This window comes from Corythoichthys intestinalis, chromosome 22, assembly GCF_030265065.1.
Source record: "Corythoichthys intestinalis isolate RoL2023-P3 chromosome 22, ASM3026506v1, whole genome shotgun sequence".
NCBI lineage: Eukaryota > Metazoa > Chordata > Actinopteri > Syngnathiformes > Syngnathidae > Corythoichthys > Corythoichthys intestinalis.
The window spans coordinates 30,464,561-30,484,486 of NC_080416.1; the positions used below are offsets into that span (position 1 = coordinate 30,464,561).

Sequence of the window (19,926 nt, forward strand, 5' to 3'; positions counted from 1 at the left end):
ATTATTGCGTAATATTTGAAGGTATGAATTATTCCCAACAATGTTCACTCATTAACCATATGTTGGCACTAGTGGTGTAACAATTACTCTATGCGGAGCAAAATATCGATTTGTTTGGCACAATTGAATGTAATTCGATCAAAATAGAAAATGGTATTTTTGGTATGCCGTTTTGCAGTAAAAAACTACTCATCAAAACTGATTTGTATTTTTTAATTGCTTTAGGTAAATTGGAACAGATTGTGTTATATGTCTTCATCATTTTATTTTAAATTGATCGAAGGCCTTTTAATTGAATCGTTGCAGAATATCGTATCATTGTCCAAAGAATTGATGATATACCACCATGAAATATTTGCCAGTCTCAAAATGTTCCTACCCCCTCCCTTGACACCCCATGAATACTTTTTTTTAGCTCCGCCCCTACTTCCTGTAGATCAGTACTTCTCAAATAGTGGGGCGGGCCCCCCCAGGGGGGCACAGAGTGATGCTAGGGGTGGCGCATGTGACCTTGGGGAACATACTTTTTTGCCAAACTAGAATAAAGTGTAATTGCACGTCTGCTGAGTGGGTGGCAGTGGCGCTCTCATTTTCAGCATGTGCGCAGTATTTTTGAACCAAACAAGAGCACACAGCAAAGAGCCCTGGAGATATGAAAGGCTAAGACAAAGAAATATGACAAAGCGCATGTAGCATTTGGCTTTTGACTTTTAGTACAGTGGGAGACGAGGAAAGACAAGTCTGTTTACTTTGTCTAAAAATGTTCGCAGCAGACAGATTTTTTTTTTTTCAGCCAAAAGGTGACGAAATATTGCCAACAATCGACCCGCTTTGTCAGTGTTACATCAGTAAACCAGCGAGCACTGTCAGCATCGCATAAGGTGGCAGACCAAGTTGCTCAATGCAAAATAACCCAACACCACAGCAAAGGAGCTGATACTGCCTGCAGCAAAAATAAGAACTGTCTCTCTGTCCAATGATACTGTCATTTTTGTTCTATTAATTTTTGTTTTTTCAGTCTAATGGTTTGGCATGTTGCTAATCAATTTGACTTTATGATTATTTTTTTATTTTATCATTGTTATTTTCAGTATCAAACGGTCAAAAATTGTATCGAGTCTATTTTTACAGTATGGATGGGTGCTTTTTTTAACACTTTATTATTTTTTTCTTCTTTAATATTAAAAAGGACATGATGTTATGCAGAGGTGTACTTTTATAATAATAAGAATTTTATAGACAAATGATACTACAGTATATTTACAGTGGCGGCAGAGAGTTGGGGGGGGGGGCGGAACGTTTAACTCTTCCTGTGGGGGGGCGTAACAGAAAATAATTGAGAAGCACTGCTGTAGATATAGGGGCTTTTATGGTCCCGTCCTGTTGTGTTGATATCGGTTCATTTATTTCCCATTGGAAATACTGGGATTTTCTTGGTCCAATTTTGCCTTTGATTAAATTAGGCGAATCGCCCCTTCGACCGAGTTGAACGTCCCCCCACTCCAAATTTTCATAATGCCTGTCATGCCTCGGACGCGTTCCAACTCGCAGGAGCGCGCATCGGAATGCGCGCCGCAGCCCTGCCTCGATTTACGCAAATGCCTTGCAAGTGTTTGCCACAAATTCCCTGCGTAGTTACGCTAGCGTACACGGTGCGTAAATACTTTTCCGCTGATGACAGTTACCTCAGCCAATCAGCTTCCAAGGAGCTCGACAGTCGAGCCAATCAGAAGCTGCCAAACTCGGGACTTTATCCTCGACTACTGGTCCCTTTGAGTGTGCTTGAAAGGAACCGCTCACAACATTTTCGAGTGGAAAACTTTTTCACGTTGGACTAACAAGACAGCGAAAGAGTTAGCGTCGGTGTGACGGTAAGCAAAGAATTCCACGGTTCCATTCCACGGTGTTTTCTCGTGAAAGTAAACAACCCTTTGGCCGGTGGCGTTCGAAACGAGTACAAGTCGTGTACAAGTTACTTCCTGCTCTTGACAAGGCCAAAAAGCCGTTTCATTCGGGCTAGTTTGAGCTACCCTCGTGTTGCTTTATAGTCGGCGTGCTTTTTTAGTAAACAAACAAACAAAAAAAAAGAAACTGCTATTCGAGGAATTTTTCGAGACGCTAAAAGTTTTAAAAGACCAAAATAGAAATAACTAGTCATTTCTACCGCGGGGAGGCAAGTGGGGCGCGGCCAGAGCCTTGACGGCCCCTGGGGAAACGACACAAAGTTAATTACCCTTTATGTCAATTTAAGTGAATATTATGACAACACTCCAACTTGTTTTTAATTTGCCTTTTGTTGCACATTCACATAAGAGCGGATTTAAAGTTCTAGTGGGAAAAAAATGAGCGTTAAATGATGACTTCACCGTCCACTGTGGGGCCCCTTTCACGAAAAGCTTATAATTAGGCAACCAAAATAGGGAATAGGAAGCTGTACTTACAGTCACTTGACGGAGTTTCTGTCATTTTTTGTCATTTTGCGAAAAAAAAAAAAGTGTGTTAGTTGTAGGGGTGCAACGTTTCAGTTAGCCCACGGTTCGGTTTGAACCTCAGTTTTGGGATCACGGTTTCGGTTTGCTTTTTGCATTTTTTTTTTTTTTTTTTTTTTTAAACTGCCTTTATTTTGCTTTTAAGAAAATGAAATAAACACTTAAAATGTAAACATGTTGGACTGTTAAAATGCCTCTTAGCTCTTTGGCTAGTTTAGTGACTGACTACTGAAATACACACACAGTAGTAAATAAGTTACTAGGCCAAGTAAATGGTGTTACCTTTCATGTTTTTTTTTTTTTTTCATAAAAAAAAAACAAAAACAAAAAACATCGTAACCTTTGCTATGTTCGGAGGTCATTTATCAACCGAATGAATCAACCGTTAAAGTTGATAAAATTGCTCCCGTTTTTGCATTTAGTTACCTTCTGTCTACTTTTGACATGTGAAAGTTTAAAAACTGTTTCATCATTTAAAGATGGACTCAAGTCAAGATTTTGCCAATTTAGGAGTATTTTAGATAAAGTTACTTAGGTTCACTAGGAAGGTTCACTACAACAGAGCCTTTCTGAGAAATTTACTGCTCTAAAATGGCGGCTGTTTACTAACGCTACTGAGTCTGTCATTTTGTAATTCGCATGTAGTTCTATATGCATGAGATATATAGGCGTAGGTTGTAGGCTGTCGGCTACAGTCAGGAAATATTGGAGCCACCTAGCCTAGAATTGCGGTTGCTACAGCGTCACAACAAACACTCTTCCCTCTCCGTGCCTCTGACTTTTCTCGCGTCATTCAACCAACGTATTAACGAACGGAGGAAAAAAACGTAATGCACGAAAAACGTACAGAATTTGAACGTAACGTACGGCGTACACATTTAAAAAACAGTGCTCACTTGTACAAATTACGCCGAGACCGTATAACTTTATTTTTACCCGTCACTTAAATTTTTAAAATGATGATAATGACATTGTGGTGACCCTTTGTTTGGCATAATTCACCTTCCGTACTTGTGTGTCCATTTGGCCGAGCGCGTTACCGGCTACGACACAGTCACGTGACAGAGACACTTAAGAGCCGCGCGCGTTCCGGCTTGAATAGAGAGTTCACAGAGAGCAGCAGAGCTACAGCGGCTGGACACAGCAATTCGAGCTAACAAGACTCTTAACATTGCATACCGCTTCAACATATTCAATAATATTTAGTTTTCATTCATTTTTAATTAATATTCTGTCCGAACAAGCTTAACAGAGAATCCACACCATGCCATCACACATCAAGCAGATGAATATGTAACTTTTTCTCCGCAGTGACAAAAACAGCTGACTGTGGCCCCAGTAGGTAGGCTACATATGGAACAATGAAATTAACAGTTCACCTGCTGTGGCCTGAACGGAGTCTTACGCCTTCCTCCTGGTGCGCATGGACTTGAATTGCGTGCCCGCTTGTGCAGTCCCTGTTTTTTCACCTCTTTAATCAACACCATCGTCGTTTTGGGGCTCTTTGAAGAAACTTCGGACACTCAGTTGCCTTGACATTTTTCAGAATAAGGCCAATGACGTCATGCATCAAGAGAGACAATAGCTAATTAATATGCTCACTCGCCACCCTGTGGTCTGGGGTGTGAATTGCAACCTGTCAAAATGACAGCTGGTCTTCAGTTTTTTCCGTCACCGTTTAAAAAAATCGGTCAACAACGGAAAATATTCGGTTAACACGACCCCTGCGTCCAACTATCAGTGGTCACGGTGAAACAATGTGCTTTAGCGAAGTCATCTTCGATGGCTTTGCGTGCCATTTCATAAATGTCGGGGAATACGTTGTTGGAGAAATATGTCCGCGAGGGAACAATGTAACGCGGGTCAAGCGTTACAAATAAATTAACGAAGCCCGCCGTGTGTTTTCACTGGTATCATTTCCGGGGTTGTCCTGCTCTGAGAAAGTGATATCTGTGGGTGATGCCGGCTGAGGTGCCGGAGTCATGTTATAAGTGTTGCCATTAGCATAGGGAACAAGCGCTGAGCAATGCTTGCAAATTATTTTATTTATTTATTTTTTTCAATATTTTTTTCTCCCACCGCATTGTAGTCCACGGGGAAACCGAAATGTTGCCACACCACAGATTTGAAAGTAGCCAGCGCTTCCTCAAAATTCGGTCTCTCCACTCCTCCGCTCGCCATAGCTTTTTGTTTTCTTTCTTGTTTCACTTTCACTTCGCTCGTAAGTGAGAGGGGGCGTTACTCGGCATCTATTACATAGGTGCTTGACAGTGATCGGACATTTACTTCTCCACAGCTGTGCTTCACGTCGCACACAGAGCTCGACCAATTCATTCCACAATCGTTCGGAATAAATTAATTGCAAAACCGAAAGGGTGCGGCTCATAAAGGCGTATTGAACCGTACAGGGCGAACCATACGGTTCGGCTTTGAACCGCAAACCGTTGCACTCCTAGTTAGTTGTGGCTAGAAGTGCAAGATATTTATGCAAGATGCAAGATATTTAAAAAAAAAAAAAAAAATCAAGATTTTTTAGTGGCATCCTTTTGGTTAAGCTACAAACATCAGGATTATCTAATATATGTGACTAGACATGTGCTGATTACCGGTTTCAAGGTATCCCATGGTATGAAAACGTCAAGGCTTCAAAACCGCAAAAAATATCCGTCATACCGTCCCTAAGGTATTAGCTATTTTTTATGTCCCAAAACTGCATGGAAAAATCTCTCGATTACAGCTTTAAGGCAATAACCCTCCGCCACCGGTTGCTGCACAGTGTCAGTGAGTCAGCTGTGCTGGAGGAGGGGCAACTCCTGAACTTTTTCCCCCATCGAACAAAGCAAAATCGCTTATATGGGGATACTTCAGCTACAAAAAAGTTAGACGGCCGCTTGATTACGCATTTATACTCGGGTTGGGAATCTCTGGCATGAAGCCGATTCGATATGTATCTAGATACACAGGTTACGATTCGATTCAAACACGATACATTTTTAAGGCCGACCAATTCGATACGATTCGATACAGTTTAAGAACGTTACGGTTTGATACAGAGTGAAAACGATACGATAGTAAACATTTGTTGTGTTCGTACAGTATTTTAAACATATAAAAAAGACCACATTTCTAATAGCAAAATTAAACAACAAAATTTCATACCAATGTTATGTTTTTTTTTTTTTTTTTTTATGAAAAAAGAAAAAAAAAAGGCTTACTATATGACCGTCATTATGTTGGACGGGATTGATAATAAAATAAAAATCCAGTGACAGACAACAATAAAGTGCAGTAATTCAATTGCTGTTTTTCCTGGTGTTACGAACACAAGAGGTAAGTAATTAAGTGCAAACTTTCAACGTAAACATCTTACAAACAAAAAATATTAATTATATACAGCAGTTCTAGAAAAAAATAATTAAACCTGCAATGTTATCATAAATAATAAATTATGCTTTACTACTGGTATAATTGGGGGAATAAAAACATGGCATTTTAGACAGACAGGTCAATAATCATTACTTTAACCTTATACACAGCAGAGTCTTTCGCTTATGCCCGTATTCCACATTTTTTTATTCCTCATCACTGTCCATATCTTTTTTGAAGGGCAGATTTTTTTCTTGAGGAAGATCAACTAATCCACATGTTAATTTTTAAGTAGACTGCGTTTCGTGGAAAAAAAAAATCTCCAGAGGGTCGTGCTGCCCTTTCCAACATTGTAGTAGGTTATTTTTCAGGGTTAGAAACTCACGATCTCTGTACCGCTCCATACTTCACACTAGCTCTGTCCCATGCGAAAGGATCTGGCTGCCTTCCTCACTTCAAAGTCCGACTTTTGTTTTTCCTGGGTCCGTTGAAAATCAATCGCTGCACGTCGCTGGCGTCGGTGCTCAAACTGTCCATTGTTTTAGCATGTTGCTTCGTTGCCGCTACTAGTTTCGTTTTCGTTTTGGGTTGTGAAGAAAACACTATGCAGCGTGCGTTACAGTGGTTTTGTTAGCTCTCACATTGTTATGACACGCCCGTGACGATCGGGTAATGATGGCGACTAGTAGCGGTTCTGCCGAAATGCATGGGAAGTTGTGCGTGCGGTCTCAATCTAAGTGCGCTGTGTGGTGAATGACACAAGCGCAGCATGTGAAGTGAAAGCTAAATTATCATCCCATTAAGCAATGCATTGAACTAGGCATTAGAAGCCGATTCTTGTGCTCGCGATAGCCGAATTCTATCTCTACTATCGGTTCATTGAATACTTAATGGCTAATTACGGTCGAATGGTAACTTTACTATCGATACAGCTGTATCTCTCACCTGTAAAACCGGATATCTGGTCGTATCGGTTTATCGTTCTCAATCTTAATTTATACAAAGTTAAAGGTTATTAAACACTAGAGGCGTGCGAAATTTCCAATTCTTAGATTATTCACGATTCGGCCGTGGAAGATTCGAGAACGATTCACAAACATCTAAGTTCCGATTATTGAATTATACCAGGTAAAGCGTAAATATGTGGTGCATCAATAATCGATTTATAATCGAATCGGAGCCTCTGAATCGTAATCGAATCGTTAGGTGCCCAAAGATTCCCACCTCTATTAAACACTGTCACAAGAGTTAACTCTAGCGTGTTTAGTGTGGCTAGTGGTGTTAAAACATGTGGGTTTTTTTTTTTTTCCTCTCTGGCAGCTGTCTGTGTTGACAAAGAGAGTGTATGTATAATGTACACATGATACAAGTCATGATAGTAATAATGTTGAGCTGTGGCTGTGGCTTTAGCCTCCCCTAAAGGACTGCATTTATTTATTGTATTTATTTAGAAAATGTTATTTTTGTTTATTTTTGTTCCAATTTGCTAATATGTTTTGAAAAATAAAAATCCTGTTCAATGGGAAAGTTTTTTTTATTTTTTATTTATTTATTTTTTTTATTTTTTAAACCCAGATATTACAGAATAACACATTTGAGAGCTGTAATTGCGGTACCGTGATACTGTGAAACCATGATATTTTGGCTTAAGGTTATCATTCCGTCAGGATATGATACCGGCACATGCCTATATGTGACTGGACCAAAGTTCAAACATTTTAATAACTGTTGTCATAGCTCGTCGACCCCTGGTCAGAACCAGCAAATGTGCACATTGTGTACTAGTAGTTACAAAGTAAATCTTCATGAAAAGCGCCTGAAAATTTAACTCGTTATTTCATTTTTTAGCCCTTGCTTGTTCGTCTTTTGGAGATGGAAAATTTATGCCAAATGTCAATTCAGTCACAGAAACTGGTGACAAGTGACTTTTGCTTCTGCTTTAGTCCGTCTGGAAGCAAGTTTATTTATACATTTGCAACTCACCCTCAACTTTACAGTGAAGATGAGTGGCACAGAGGATGGATGGGTGGCTCTGACTACAGCTCACATGATGCATCACAGTGCTCTATGAAGTCAGGGGTACAGTAATGGCCTAAAATATTGGCACCCCTGCAATTCTGTCAGATAATGCTCAATTTCTCCCAGAAAATGATTGCAATTACAAACGCTTTGGTAGTAATATCTTCATTTATTTTGCTTGCAATAGAAAAAAACACAAAAGACAAAGAAAAAAAATCGTTCCAAACAAAACTCCAAAAATGGGCCGGACTAAAGTATTTGTACCCTTTAAAAAAAAACATGTCATGCTTCTCTAATTTGTGTAATTGACAGCACTTGTTACTTACCTGTGCCACATAACAGGTGATGGCAATAACTAAATCACACTTTCAGCCAGGTAAAATGGATTAAAGTTCACCCAACCTCTGTCCTGTGTCCTTGTGTTTACCACATTGAGCATGGATAAAAGAAAGAAGACCAAAGAACTGTTTGAGGACTTGAGAAGCAAAATTGTGAGGAAGCATGGGAAAGCTCAAGGCCACAAATCCATCTCCAAAGACCTGAATGTTCCTGTATCTACCGTGCGCAGTGTCATCAATAAGTGTAAAGCCCATGGCACTAGAGCTGGGAATCTCTGGGCACCTAACGATTCGATTACGATTACGATTCAGAGGCTCCGATTCGATTATAAAACGATTATTGATGCACCCCCCTCCTTTTTTTTTATTTTTTATTTTTATTTTTTTAAATAAAGTTTTGTACATTAGTTCCAAAATTGTTCAAAAATACTCTCAGGCTAAACCACACTACTATTTCAGTATCAAGTTAACATATAGCAGTAAACAAATATACAAAAATAACATTAAATAAAAAACTCCAGTCCCCATTCTGTATCAGCAGCTTTAAACTACATTCAATTAATTTAATGTTGTGAATCAACCGTTAAATTTGTTAAAATTGCTCCCGTTATTCCATAATTTCCCTTTTGTCTACTTTCGACATGTGAAAGTTTTAAAACTATTTTAAAGATAGATTCAAGTCAATATTTTACCGATTTAGGAATATTTTAGATAAAAAGTTAATTAGGTTTGCTTGGAAGGTTCGCTACAACAGCCTTGCAGGGAAGTGTACTGCTTTAAGATGGCGGCCGTTTATAACGCCCGCATCTAGCTTTTTGTAGATGTGCTGCTAACACTACCAAATCTATATTGCATCTAGTACTATATAAATGATATCCACCGTAACATATGGATGTACTTGTAGCAGCTTTTCGCCAGCAGTCAGGTATGTTGTTGTGTTTTTTTTTATCTCGTTGCATGAGTTGAGCTAGAGCCATGAGTTGAGCATTGGCATTACCCGAGGGGCCGGGTAATGGGAAGCATGATGTTTGGCTACTCTCGCTCCGTTCCGTCCCGAAGACCGCGCGGCGCGCTGAGTGTTGTGTACTTCCGCTTTACTTCGCATATTTCAATAATCGGAATTTGGATGTTTGTGAATCGTTCTTGAATCTTCCACGGCTGAATCGCGAATAATCTAAGAATCGGAAATTTTGCACACCTCTACATGGCACTGTTGCTAACCTCCCTAGATGTGGACGGAAAAGAAAAATTGAAGAGAGATTTCAACGAAACATTGTGCGGATGGTGGATAAAGAACCTCGACTAACATCCAAACAAGTTCAAGCTGTCCTGCAGTCCGAGGGTACAACAGTGTCAACCCATACTGTGTCAACCCATACTGTGTCGGCGTCTGAATGAAAAGGAACTATGGTAGGATACTCTGGAAGACCCCATTTATTAAGCCAGGCTGGAGTTTGCCAAACGTACCTTAGAAAGCCAAAAATGTTTTGAAAAAAAGCTGTCTGTTCCGATGAGACAAAAGTAGAGCTTTTTGGGGAAAAGACATCAACGTAGAGTGTACAGGTAAAAAAAAAACAACAAAAAACGAGGCCTTCAAAGAAAAGAACACTGTCACCACAGTCAAACATGGCGGAGGTTCCCTAATGTTTTGGGGTTGCTTTGCTACCTCTGGCACTGGACTGCTTGACCGTGTGCATGGCATTATGAAGTCTGAGGACTACCAACAAATTTTGCAGCATAATGTAGAAAGCTGGGTCTCCTTCTGAGGTCATGGGTCTTCCATCAGGACAATGACCCAAAACACACTTAAAAAAGCACTAGAAAATGGTTTGAGAGAAGCACTGGAGATTTCTAAAGTGGCCAGCAATGAGTCCAGACCTGAATCCCACAGAACACCTGTGGAGAGATCTGAAAATGGCAGTTTGGAAAAGGTACCCTTCAAATCTCAGAGACCTGGAGCAGTTGACCAAAGAAGAATGGTCTAAAATTCCAGCAGAGCATTGTAAGAAACTCATTGATGGATCCCGGAAGCGGTTGTTCGCAGTTAATTTTGTCAAAAGGTTGTGCTACCAAGTATTGGGCTGTGGGTGCCAATACTTTTGTCTGGACCATTTTTGGAGTTTTGTGTAAAATGATCATGATTAATTTCTTCTTTCATTCTCTTTTGTGTTTTCATTGGAAGCAAAATAAATGAAGATACTACTACCAAAGCATTTGTAATTGCAATCATTTTCTGGGAGAAATTTACCATAATCTGACAGAATTGCCGGGGTGCCAATACTTTTGGCAAGCACCATACAACCAAATATATTTGAACAGTTGGCAGTGAGTGATCATGATTTCATGCCATCGTCTAATCTGGTGCTCAGCAACCCGCGGCTCTAGAGCCGCAGCGCTAGCCTAGTTGGCTCCCTTGAGTTTAAAAAAAAGAAATGTTTGAAAATGGAAAAAGATGGGGAGGATTTTTTTTTTTTTTTTTTTTTAATGGTTTCTGTTGGAGGACTAACATGGTATTTACGTCCCAAACCTAAGAAAGGAACTCGTCCGTAACCAAGGAACTGCCTGTAATCTATATGAGTGAGTCCATTCAAATTCACACTTTGATTCTCACGCTGCTGAGAACAGCCTCTCGACAGAGAAGATTCACTAAACGATGATTAACAAATTTGTGCCTTTGATAGAACTACCAAACCTTCACTTGCCAGATCAAGGCACAATGACTGACAAACCTGTCAGTCATTGTGAACATTTAGTTCCAAACGCCAGCTGCACTTGTGACCAAGAAAAGCTGCAGGAGGGCGCGTGAGAAGCTGTACGAACATGAAGTAGATAAACATTAGGCCTGAACGATATTGGAAAAAACTATTGTTGCGATTTTTTTGAGGTGTGCAATATATTGCGATATTATATTGCGATAGTAAAAAAAAAAAAAAAAAAAAAAAATATATATATATATATATATATATATATATATATATATATATATATATACATTTTTTTTTTTTTTAAAGAAATTTTCACTAGATGACTTGAATAGCTGTTTGGAAATACTTTGCATGACACACCGTGACCACAGTGTATTCATATAATACCGTTTCATTTGTGAATGATTAAGATTGCTGTATTATTATGAAGGGATCCAGGAAGCAATGTCTGCACAAAATAGATAATTTATTGAACACAATATTTGACACTTCAACAGCAGCAAATACATTAAATGACAAATAAAAGAGCAGGTGCATTCGTCCCCTAAGTTTTTGAGAAAATATAACAATAAATAAAAACTTCTGTAAAATAACAACAAAGTTGTAAACATAGTTGAACAAAAATATTAAATATGACAAATAAGAGTTGTTCACAAACTATAACAATAAATAAAAACCTCAGTAAAACAATAAAGTTGTCAACATATTTGAACTTAAATATTAAATCTGTCAAATAAAAGTGCAAGTGCATTAGTCCCCTGAGTTGTTTACACAAAATATAACAATATAAAACTGCAAAACTGCAACAAAGTTGTAAAAATATTTAAAAAATATTAAGTATCAAAACTTTATGTGCAGCTGTACTATATATAGTTATTTGAAAAATACGGTTTACAATTAATTTAAATATAAAAGAAACAGAAACTCAATTGAACTTGTAAATAATTGAACTGAATAACAGCAAGTAACTGATGAATAACAGAACCATTTTAACTCCCAAATTTCCTGCCTTCCTGATAGCTGTCACATGAATAAAAAGAAAAGACATTCCTGCAGCTGTGTTATGTATTTGTCTGCATATCGTCCACCTTCCTTGCTCAGCAATTCTCAACTGGGTCTCATAGGTTTTTGGCCAAGACTACTAGTTTATCCACCATTGCAGGCTTGAGACAACAACGTTGGCACGTAACAATGTTCCCACCTGTACTAAAAAGCCTCTGATGGGAAGCTCGTAGCAGGAATGCATAGATACCTGCGTTTTAAATGGTCCCACATGTTCGACGGATTACTTCTTGTTGAGGCAACCATGGCGAGGCACTGTCAACAGGGCTGTTTTTTGTTCCTTATATTCTTGTCGATAGCCAAAATACTTCCAAAACTCCTTTTGGAGACAGTCTTCCCTATTCAACGTGTTGCTTGCTTTCACTTTGAAAACGGCCCCTCCTCCCTCCGCTCTGCTGTTCGGCCCCTCCTCCCTCCACTCCGCTGTAGCAGGGGAGGGGGAGGAGCCGATGACTGCGAGTAGGAGGGAATGAGATGAGAGGCTGTGCGCTCTCCTTCGCGCTCCTTCCTCAAAACAAACGTTTGTGGATTTAAAAAAATGAAATGAAAAAACTATCGCACGTCCTTGCGATGGGACTATTGCGCGTGCGCACATCGCGATGGCGATGTTTAAACGATATATCGTTCAGGTAATAAACATATTTTTAAATTAAAAACCTGATCCTCCAGGCCCCGCCATTCCTTCACCTTTTTTAACGCACCACACACATCATACTCCAAGGGAGAGCTCCGGCAAAGGATGGTGGGACGGGCGGCTGGGTAGAAAGTCCATGCAGCGGGCCCAATGCCCCAAGCCGAGCTCTACTATTTTAATGCATACATCGCACTAGCCTCCCCACTAGGGATGGGAATTGATAGGATTTTTACGATTCCGGTTCCATTATCGATATTGCTTAACGATTCGATTCTTTATCGATTCTAATTTGGGGAAAAAGAAGAACAAACGTTTTGATTGGCATTGAGTTTGTTTTATCAGAAGTCACAACCTTACAAACTCACAACAATGTCAAAAGAGGCCCAAAGCCTCAATATTAACTGTGGCAATAAGTGGCAAATGCACAAGAAAGTGTAACATTTTACTGAAACATTTTTTTAATAGAAATAAAAAATATTGGTATATATTGGCATATAGGTCGTTGGTCTGCCGTTGGCAATATGTGTTAAACTTGCAGGGTTCCCCAAAGTTTTTCCAGTGAGGGCCACATAACTTTTCCCTTCTCTGATGAGGGGCCGCGGTCAGTGTGTAACAGAAAAAGTGTGACGATTGCAGGAGTGCCTAAATGTAAAAAAAAATATTGTTTTTCAGAAAGCCACAATCAAATAACCCTTTCTGGATATTTCACGGAACAAAAGTAAATAAAATAAAAATAATAATATAATATAATAATAATTAATAACAATAACACTATTAATCAAATAGATAATAACCAAATAACCCTCTCTGAGTTCTTCACAGAAAAAGGCCAGAAAATAAATAACACTATTGAGAAAAAAAAATTCAAAACGCTCTCTGGTATTGTTCAGGGGGCCGGACCAAATGTCGGGGCGGGCCGTAGTTTGGGCACCCCATAATACACTTTAATAAAGTGTATTATTTACCAATCAGCATGCCTTTTAGTTTTTATGGTGCTTTCACGCTCAAGTGGGGGCGCCCTTGCGCTTCCTCACGCGAAGAAGAACGCGCTCACGTGAAGAGAGCGCGCTTACACGCAAAGAAGAAATGCCGCATCCAAGCGAGTGAGCGAGTTAGTGAGAGAGGGAAGCACTGCTACGACCCTACGTTCTTTCTTAATGTTTGTAAAATATCTACAGAGGCAACGCCTGTATGTATCATCTTTTGTGGTGTTGTGTGTTTCCACTCGCGATCGCACACTTAAATCCAGTTGTGTAGTGGTTTGAACGATGTGCTAATGCTAGCGAACGCATGCTAATCGTGTTGTTATTACTGAATTAGTAGCTAATCATCGCTGATTTACGTTGATGCAAACCTGTTTGTTATTGGGGGAGAAATTAATTTGTTTCATTTCTATTTTTAGTTTCACTCTTCAAGTGATGGTTGAATAAAGTCATCAAAATATACCAACGTCTTCTGTATTGTCATTTCGGAGTTTAGCTAGCTGTATAGCTGTCTGGTGAAGACAGTGCAGTCTATTCCCTCCCGATGCATTTATCTCCACCTTCCCTCCCGATGAAGTTATCTCCACCTTGCAATGATTGCAAGTCGTGTTGTTGTAATTTTTCCTCGTGAAGTGAAGACACACTTTCGAGCGTTTGAACCTACGTGCTGTCATTCTTATGTTTACGGCTGCAATGCTCGTGCTAAACCATCGTCACCTTTCATTTTCACCCTCTTTCCTGGTGAAGTGTAGCCAAACTTTGGAGCGGGTGGTTCTTGGCGCCATGCTAGTTTGATGCGTCTGGACAACAAGACAGTCACGATGCAATATGCGTCTTCAAGACTCGTTAAAGGGATCGTTAAGGCTTTTTCATTGTGATGTCGAGGCCTCGAAACACTCGGAACCGGTTCGGAATTGGAATCTGATTTCGATTCCCATCCCTACTCCCAACACAATCCCATCACAGTGCTGGGTAATGGCTGCCAGCCGGGAACCTGGCAGCCACAGTAATAGGGTGGTAGGTGGGTCCCACACTCATTCTCTATGGCGTGGTGCCCGGGGCGTGGCCTCCCCTGCCTGGGCTGCCGGCCGCGGGAGGAGGGGGGGGGGGTCGGGGCTCTGATCTCGCGTCGACCTGCGGCTGCTCCTGCCTTCCCCTTTCTACTCTGCCTGGATATCCACACTGCGCTTCGCCACGGGTCGCTGGCTGGACGGCGGTGTATCGGCTGGATGTCGCCTGCTCTGGCGGGGGACCCTTCTCTGCCCTGGGCTTGGTGGGCTGCTGGGGGTCCCGCGGCGTGCTGTGCTGGTTGGGGGGCTGTGGCTTGTGGGCTGGGTGGGCGGACGGGGGTGTGGGCGAGCGTGGGGTTGGTGGTACTTCCCATTTTCCCCATCCCTGAGGGCCGGTTGATGGGAGCACGGGTGGCCCAGGGGACCACCCTGGATCCCGGGGGGGTGACGATGGCTCCTTTTCTGGGCTGCGGGAGGAGGGATGCGCTACCTCCCCGGGCTGGCTGGGTGGGGGTCGTGGCCCTGGGTTGGTGCCTGCACGGTGTCTCCCCTCGTCTGCGTGGCTGTCGCGTATTTGGCGGGGCTCGCGTGCGGCTGGATGTGATTGGCTGCGGTTGGGTGGCGGGTCCCGGTGCCGGGACTGGCAGTGGGGCGGTGTGGGGTCGATTGCCAACGGGCTTACACTCACAAAGGATTCACACGATTACTGGGTCTTGATCACAGAACTGATTTTTGTACACTCTACCCCTCCCAATCACTTAGCTTATAGACTTCCCCACCCCGCTCCCCTTCTTTCCCGGGTCAACAGGCCCCCACATGGTGTCAACCGGAAATACATCTAGCCGACGATAGCACCATCATATTAATAGTTTGTGTAGGCCAGGGCTCACCAAATCTGGACCTCGATGCCATCTATCCTGTCGTGTTTTCCACGTCTCTCTCCCCTAACACACCTGAATCAAATGATTATGTCATCAGCAACCTCTCCAGAAGCTTGATAATGATCCTGATTATTTGATTCAGGTGTGTTGGAGGACGGAGACATGGAAAACACGACAGGAAAAGTGGCTCCAAGGTCTGGATTTAGTGAACCGTGGTGTATTTGTTTAATGTATTTCTTGTTGTTGTTTGTGTTTTTCTTTTCTTCTGTCCCCCCATAACCCCTTCCTGTTCGGTTTTGTCATAATAAACGAGATATGTTGAATGATCACAATGGGAGTAAGTCATATTCTCAATGTGAAACATTAAAACTGTTCAAACCAACTGGACGCTTAGACTTCCATTCTCCGTGTCAAACAGCTGAACAGGGCAGGTTTAAAAAAAAAAAAGAGATGTTCAATGTATAAGCTATAGAGACAAACTTGTGTTCGTCATGTCAAATCAAGTTCATATCTATATATAATATATCCCTTTGTCATATAAAGATCTCGCTGGGCTTCTCACAGTTGACATTGCAAACTTAAATAATTTATTTATTTTTTTGTGTCATGTATTAAAAAAAGAGAGGTGGGGAAAAAAAAACAATCCTTTTTACCCGGTTCCAATCCTATTAAAAATGGCGCGATCGGCCCGATTTCTGATCACGTGATCGGATCGGGACGTCCCTACTTTACAGGTATTTGTTCTTGAGTTATCTTGACAGACATATGGAATTGAATACGCCTACTGCGGAGGTAAAAAAATTCATTGTCCTCTTCCTTTCCACCATTGTAGGGGTTTGGCGCCCTCTCGCCGCCATGCCTCTGGTCACGAGAAACATCGAGCCGCGCTACGTGTGCCGGCAACCTATTCCAAGCAGCGTCCACAGTGAGCTAGAATGCGTTTCCAACAACAGTTTGGCCGCCGTCATCCGCCAGCTTGGCTGTCTCAGTGAGTGTTCGCGCAGCCGGGTGTGTGCGAGATACAACCGCGTCATTATGAACGTTTCGCTTTTGGTGTGCAGGCAAGAATGCCGCGGACGTGTTCAATGGTCTCTTTGAGGAGGCCGAACTTTTTTCCACCCGGATCGAGACGCTAGGGGATCGAGTGGACAGCCTGCAGTTGAAAGTCACTCAGTTGGACCCTAAAGAAGAGGAAGGTAAGGGCGAAGAAATATGCAAACTATTAAAAAAAACTTAACAATTACTGAGATATTTGTTGCTTATGAATACATTATAAGCTGAAGCAACAGTAGGTAACTTTTCAGTTTTGGTCGATTTTAGCGACACTGGTGGACAAAAGCGGTAGTGTTTTGCCTTAAGGAAGACTGCGTTTTCCATGAGGACCAGCGCACACCCGCGACTGCAGATGGATTAAATGACATTTCTATTTCGAGCGGCTGTGTGCAGAATGAATAGTAATGAGGTAATGAATCCAGTTGTGGCTAAAGAATAGCATATGATGGTTAGCAACCATGTGGCTAAACCTCCCAACCCACCAGAACTCGTCAGTGTTGATGAGTTTGGTTGGCGGGGGGTCGTCAACCCAGCGACTGAAAGCCGGACCAATGTTTATTCTTGAGTATACTGGTAGGCTCCATCCCCCCCCCCCCCCAACTTTTTGTGTATTTTGTTGCTCTGCCATCTTTGCAGAATTTGCGCAAAAGCGTTTTTTTTTTCTTGTGTGGCAGGGATCCTGCCACCCTTCTCAAAGTTAATTGGTACCGGTGAAAACAATACAGACTACCTCAAGATATAAAAGAGGTGTCCTTCAACTCGTTTTCAGTCAGCATATCATCATAAATGTTATGAAAATATTTAATAAAGGTTGAAAAATTACCTAGTGTTGCTTTAATAGACTTAATGTTTAGAAATACATTTATTTTGGTGGCATTTTTCACATGCAAACAGACTCCATGGGCATTTAAATAACTAATTTGCTATACATCCAGTCCTATTTGACTGGGAAAGCTGGCAGCGATAACAGCCAGTGTTCTCAGTTTAAATGAAATTGACATCCATAGTTGTCAGTGGCAGGTAGTTCTGTATATTCAGGGGTGCACATAAGTGGTCCCCATGCGCGCATGCGTACTGGACGTAGACAAACGCGCTGGCCCTCAACGGCTTCCATACGCTTTTGCGTACCGATGGCTGACCACTGTATTTGCGGCGGACACGAGAAAATCACTTCTCAAAATGTCAAAGAGGCAGGCCCCACGGAGTAATTATTTCCGTGTTCCCCCACCCCCGTCAAAAGACAGACAGACGACAGAGACGTTACTGGAGCTACCGAAAAAATTGACTTTTGCTGAAAAGTGGCTGCAGGAGGCACCATGGCTAGAAGCAAATGATGCTCGCACGGAAATGTGGTGCAACATTTGCTGTGAGAATCCCAATGTCGCTAATAAGAGCAGCGCATTTAATGTAGGGTTAAAGAATTTTAGCCATCCAAACTTTGAAAAGCACGAAAAAACACAGAGCACGTGGCAATTAAGCAAACTATCGATGTCAGACAGGACCCCACTCGCCCTATGGACAAGTGGCGGAATAAAGTGATTGATGACAGTGTTTCCCATAGGATTTTTTGAAACTGTGGTGGTGGGCTGCATCGGAGTCGGACAGCCTCACCATGTCGTGCCACGGCGAATTTTACGTTACGCTACGTTACCCTATGTAATAATGCGACTTTTTTCTCGTAGCAATAGTACGACTTACATCTCGTAGTGACTCAGGGTTGGCAACCCAAACTGTTGAAAGAGCCATATTTGACCCCCCCCCCCCCCCCCCCCAAAAAAAAAAAAAAAAAAACCTGATACAGTATGTCTGGAGCAGTAAAAAATTAAAAACCTTGTACAAGCCTTATTATTATCAATACTAGCTATATTAGCCTATAGAAATGACTAAGTTGGCTAGAAATACATAATTAGCCTTCATGAGTAAATGTTTATTTTCCCTGCAGTGGATGTTATAGCGCACAACGTGACTACTCTGTTGTACGATGCCACCACAAGTTTAACTTCATTACAATATTAATGAATTGAAAGAATGTTTGTGTCATGTTTGTCCTCCTAGAAATCCTATTAAAACAAAAAATATATTTCCCTCCCCCATCTTTTTCCATTAAAAAAAAAAAAAAAAGCTCCGAAGCAGCGCTGAAGAGCCGCATGCGGCCCGAGAGCCGCGGGTTTCAGACCGCCGTCGTAGTCCTCCTTTTTCCTTTTTATTTGACCCTCATAAGTACTACATTACCACAATAATACCAGTCCTTCTGTCAACTGACCCATTTACAGGACTGGGGGAATTCTAATAGCCGTGTAAAGAGTTTTACTTGATTCGGTGAGAAGGTGAATAGTTTTTCCCCGTTGTTCGTGAACTAAATTTCCACACAAACGCACATCGAGGTACCATTAACTTAGCAAGGAGAGGTATGAGAGTCATTTTTCGAGTGTCCAAGTTTCGTCAGCCGTAATTGTCTGACGTTGGCGCGCCGGTGTTGTGCCGAAAAATAGCCACTCCAAGCGAAATGTCCCCCCCTGACGGGAGCGCCCACACGTCACTCTTACAAACAGCCTTTTCTTACCAATCGGTGGACACGGAAACGACGTTATTGTACCGTGAATATGTATCATTTTACTCTGCTTGAACTAATAAATATTTTACTGTGACCAACGCTCTGAAAATAGAGCAAGGCTTTATTTTGGGCCCCGCCTCTCCGCGCAAGTCCAATCAAAGTTTGCTTTCCGTACAAGACGGCCGTCCACTGCTCACTTTCGCCGAAAAGTCCGATCCAAACAATTGTAATGCCCCGGATATGGGGAAGAAGGAGAGAAGTCTGTATTTTCTTACCCACTTGATTGTGGTAACAATAATAAAGACAAACAATAACAAAATAACAGCGGGCTGCTACGACATGCGGCCGCTATCTCTCGCTATCTCGCTCGTTCTCCCATTCTTCCTACTCGTTCCCCTTGCGTCTCTTAAGGGGGGGGCCTGCATAGTTATGAACATTACGCTACAATACACAATGAATAGGTGTCCGCTGAACTCCTCCCACTCGGCTGCCGCTAGTTTGAAGCGGCCTTAAATAAATAAATAAATAACTACTCTAAAATGCTACTCTATACCCGCGCGAGCGAGAAGTAGAGTGGATTGGGCTACAGCTGTGTAATCGGCTGACTGACGCATCTGATTATTATCTTCTTTTTTTTTCGGCGGGGGGGGGGGGGGGTGTCAAAAGAGACTGTGGCGGGCCGAAACAAGACTGGCGGGCCGCCACAGTCTCGTTCATTTGTGGGAAACACTGGATGAACAGCGCCATGCACTGACAAACGTGTTTTTGCTCGCATTTCACAAAGCTAAACATGCACGTTCAATGAACTGTTATGAGGAGGACATCCCACTTT

The 19,926-nt window shown here is 41.8% G+C and overlaps 1 protein-coding gene across 1 annotated transcript in view; it reads left to right on the plus strand.

Annotated features, from left to right (window-relative positions):
- Positions 1 to 1,704: 1,704 nt before the first annotated feature.
- The window catches only part of wasf2 (WASP family member 2), a 42,832-nt gene continuing 24,610 nt past the window's right edge, over positions 1,705 to 19,926 (plus strand). Inside the window, exons 1-3 of the mRNA XM_057828056.1 lie at positions 1,705 to 1,871; positions 16,320 to 16,475; positions 16,549 to 16,683. Of these exons, the coding sequence (XP_057684039.1) occupies positions 16,343 to 16,475; positions 16,549 to 16,683 (268 nt within the window). The 5' untranslated portion in view covers positions 1,705 to 1,871; positions 16,320 to 16,342. The remainder of the gene's footprint in view (positions 1,872 to 16,319; positions 16,476 to 16,548; positions 16,684 to 19,926) is intronic.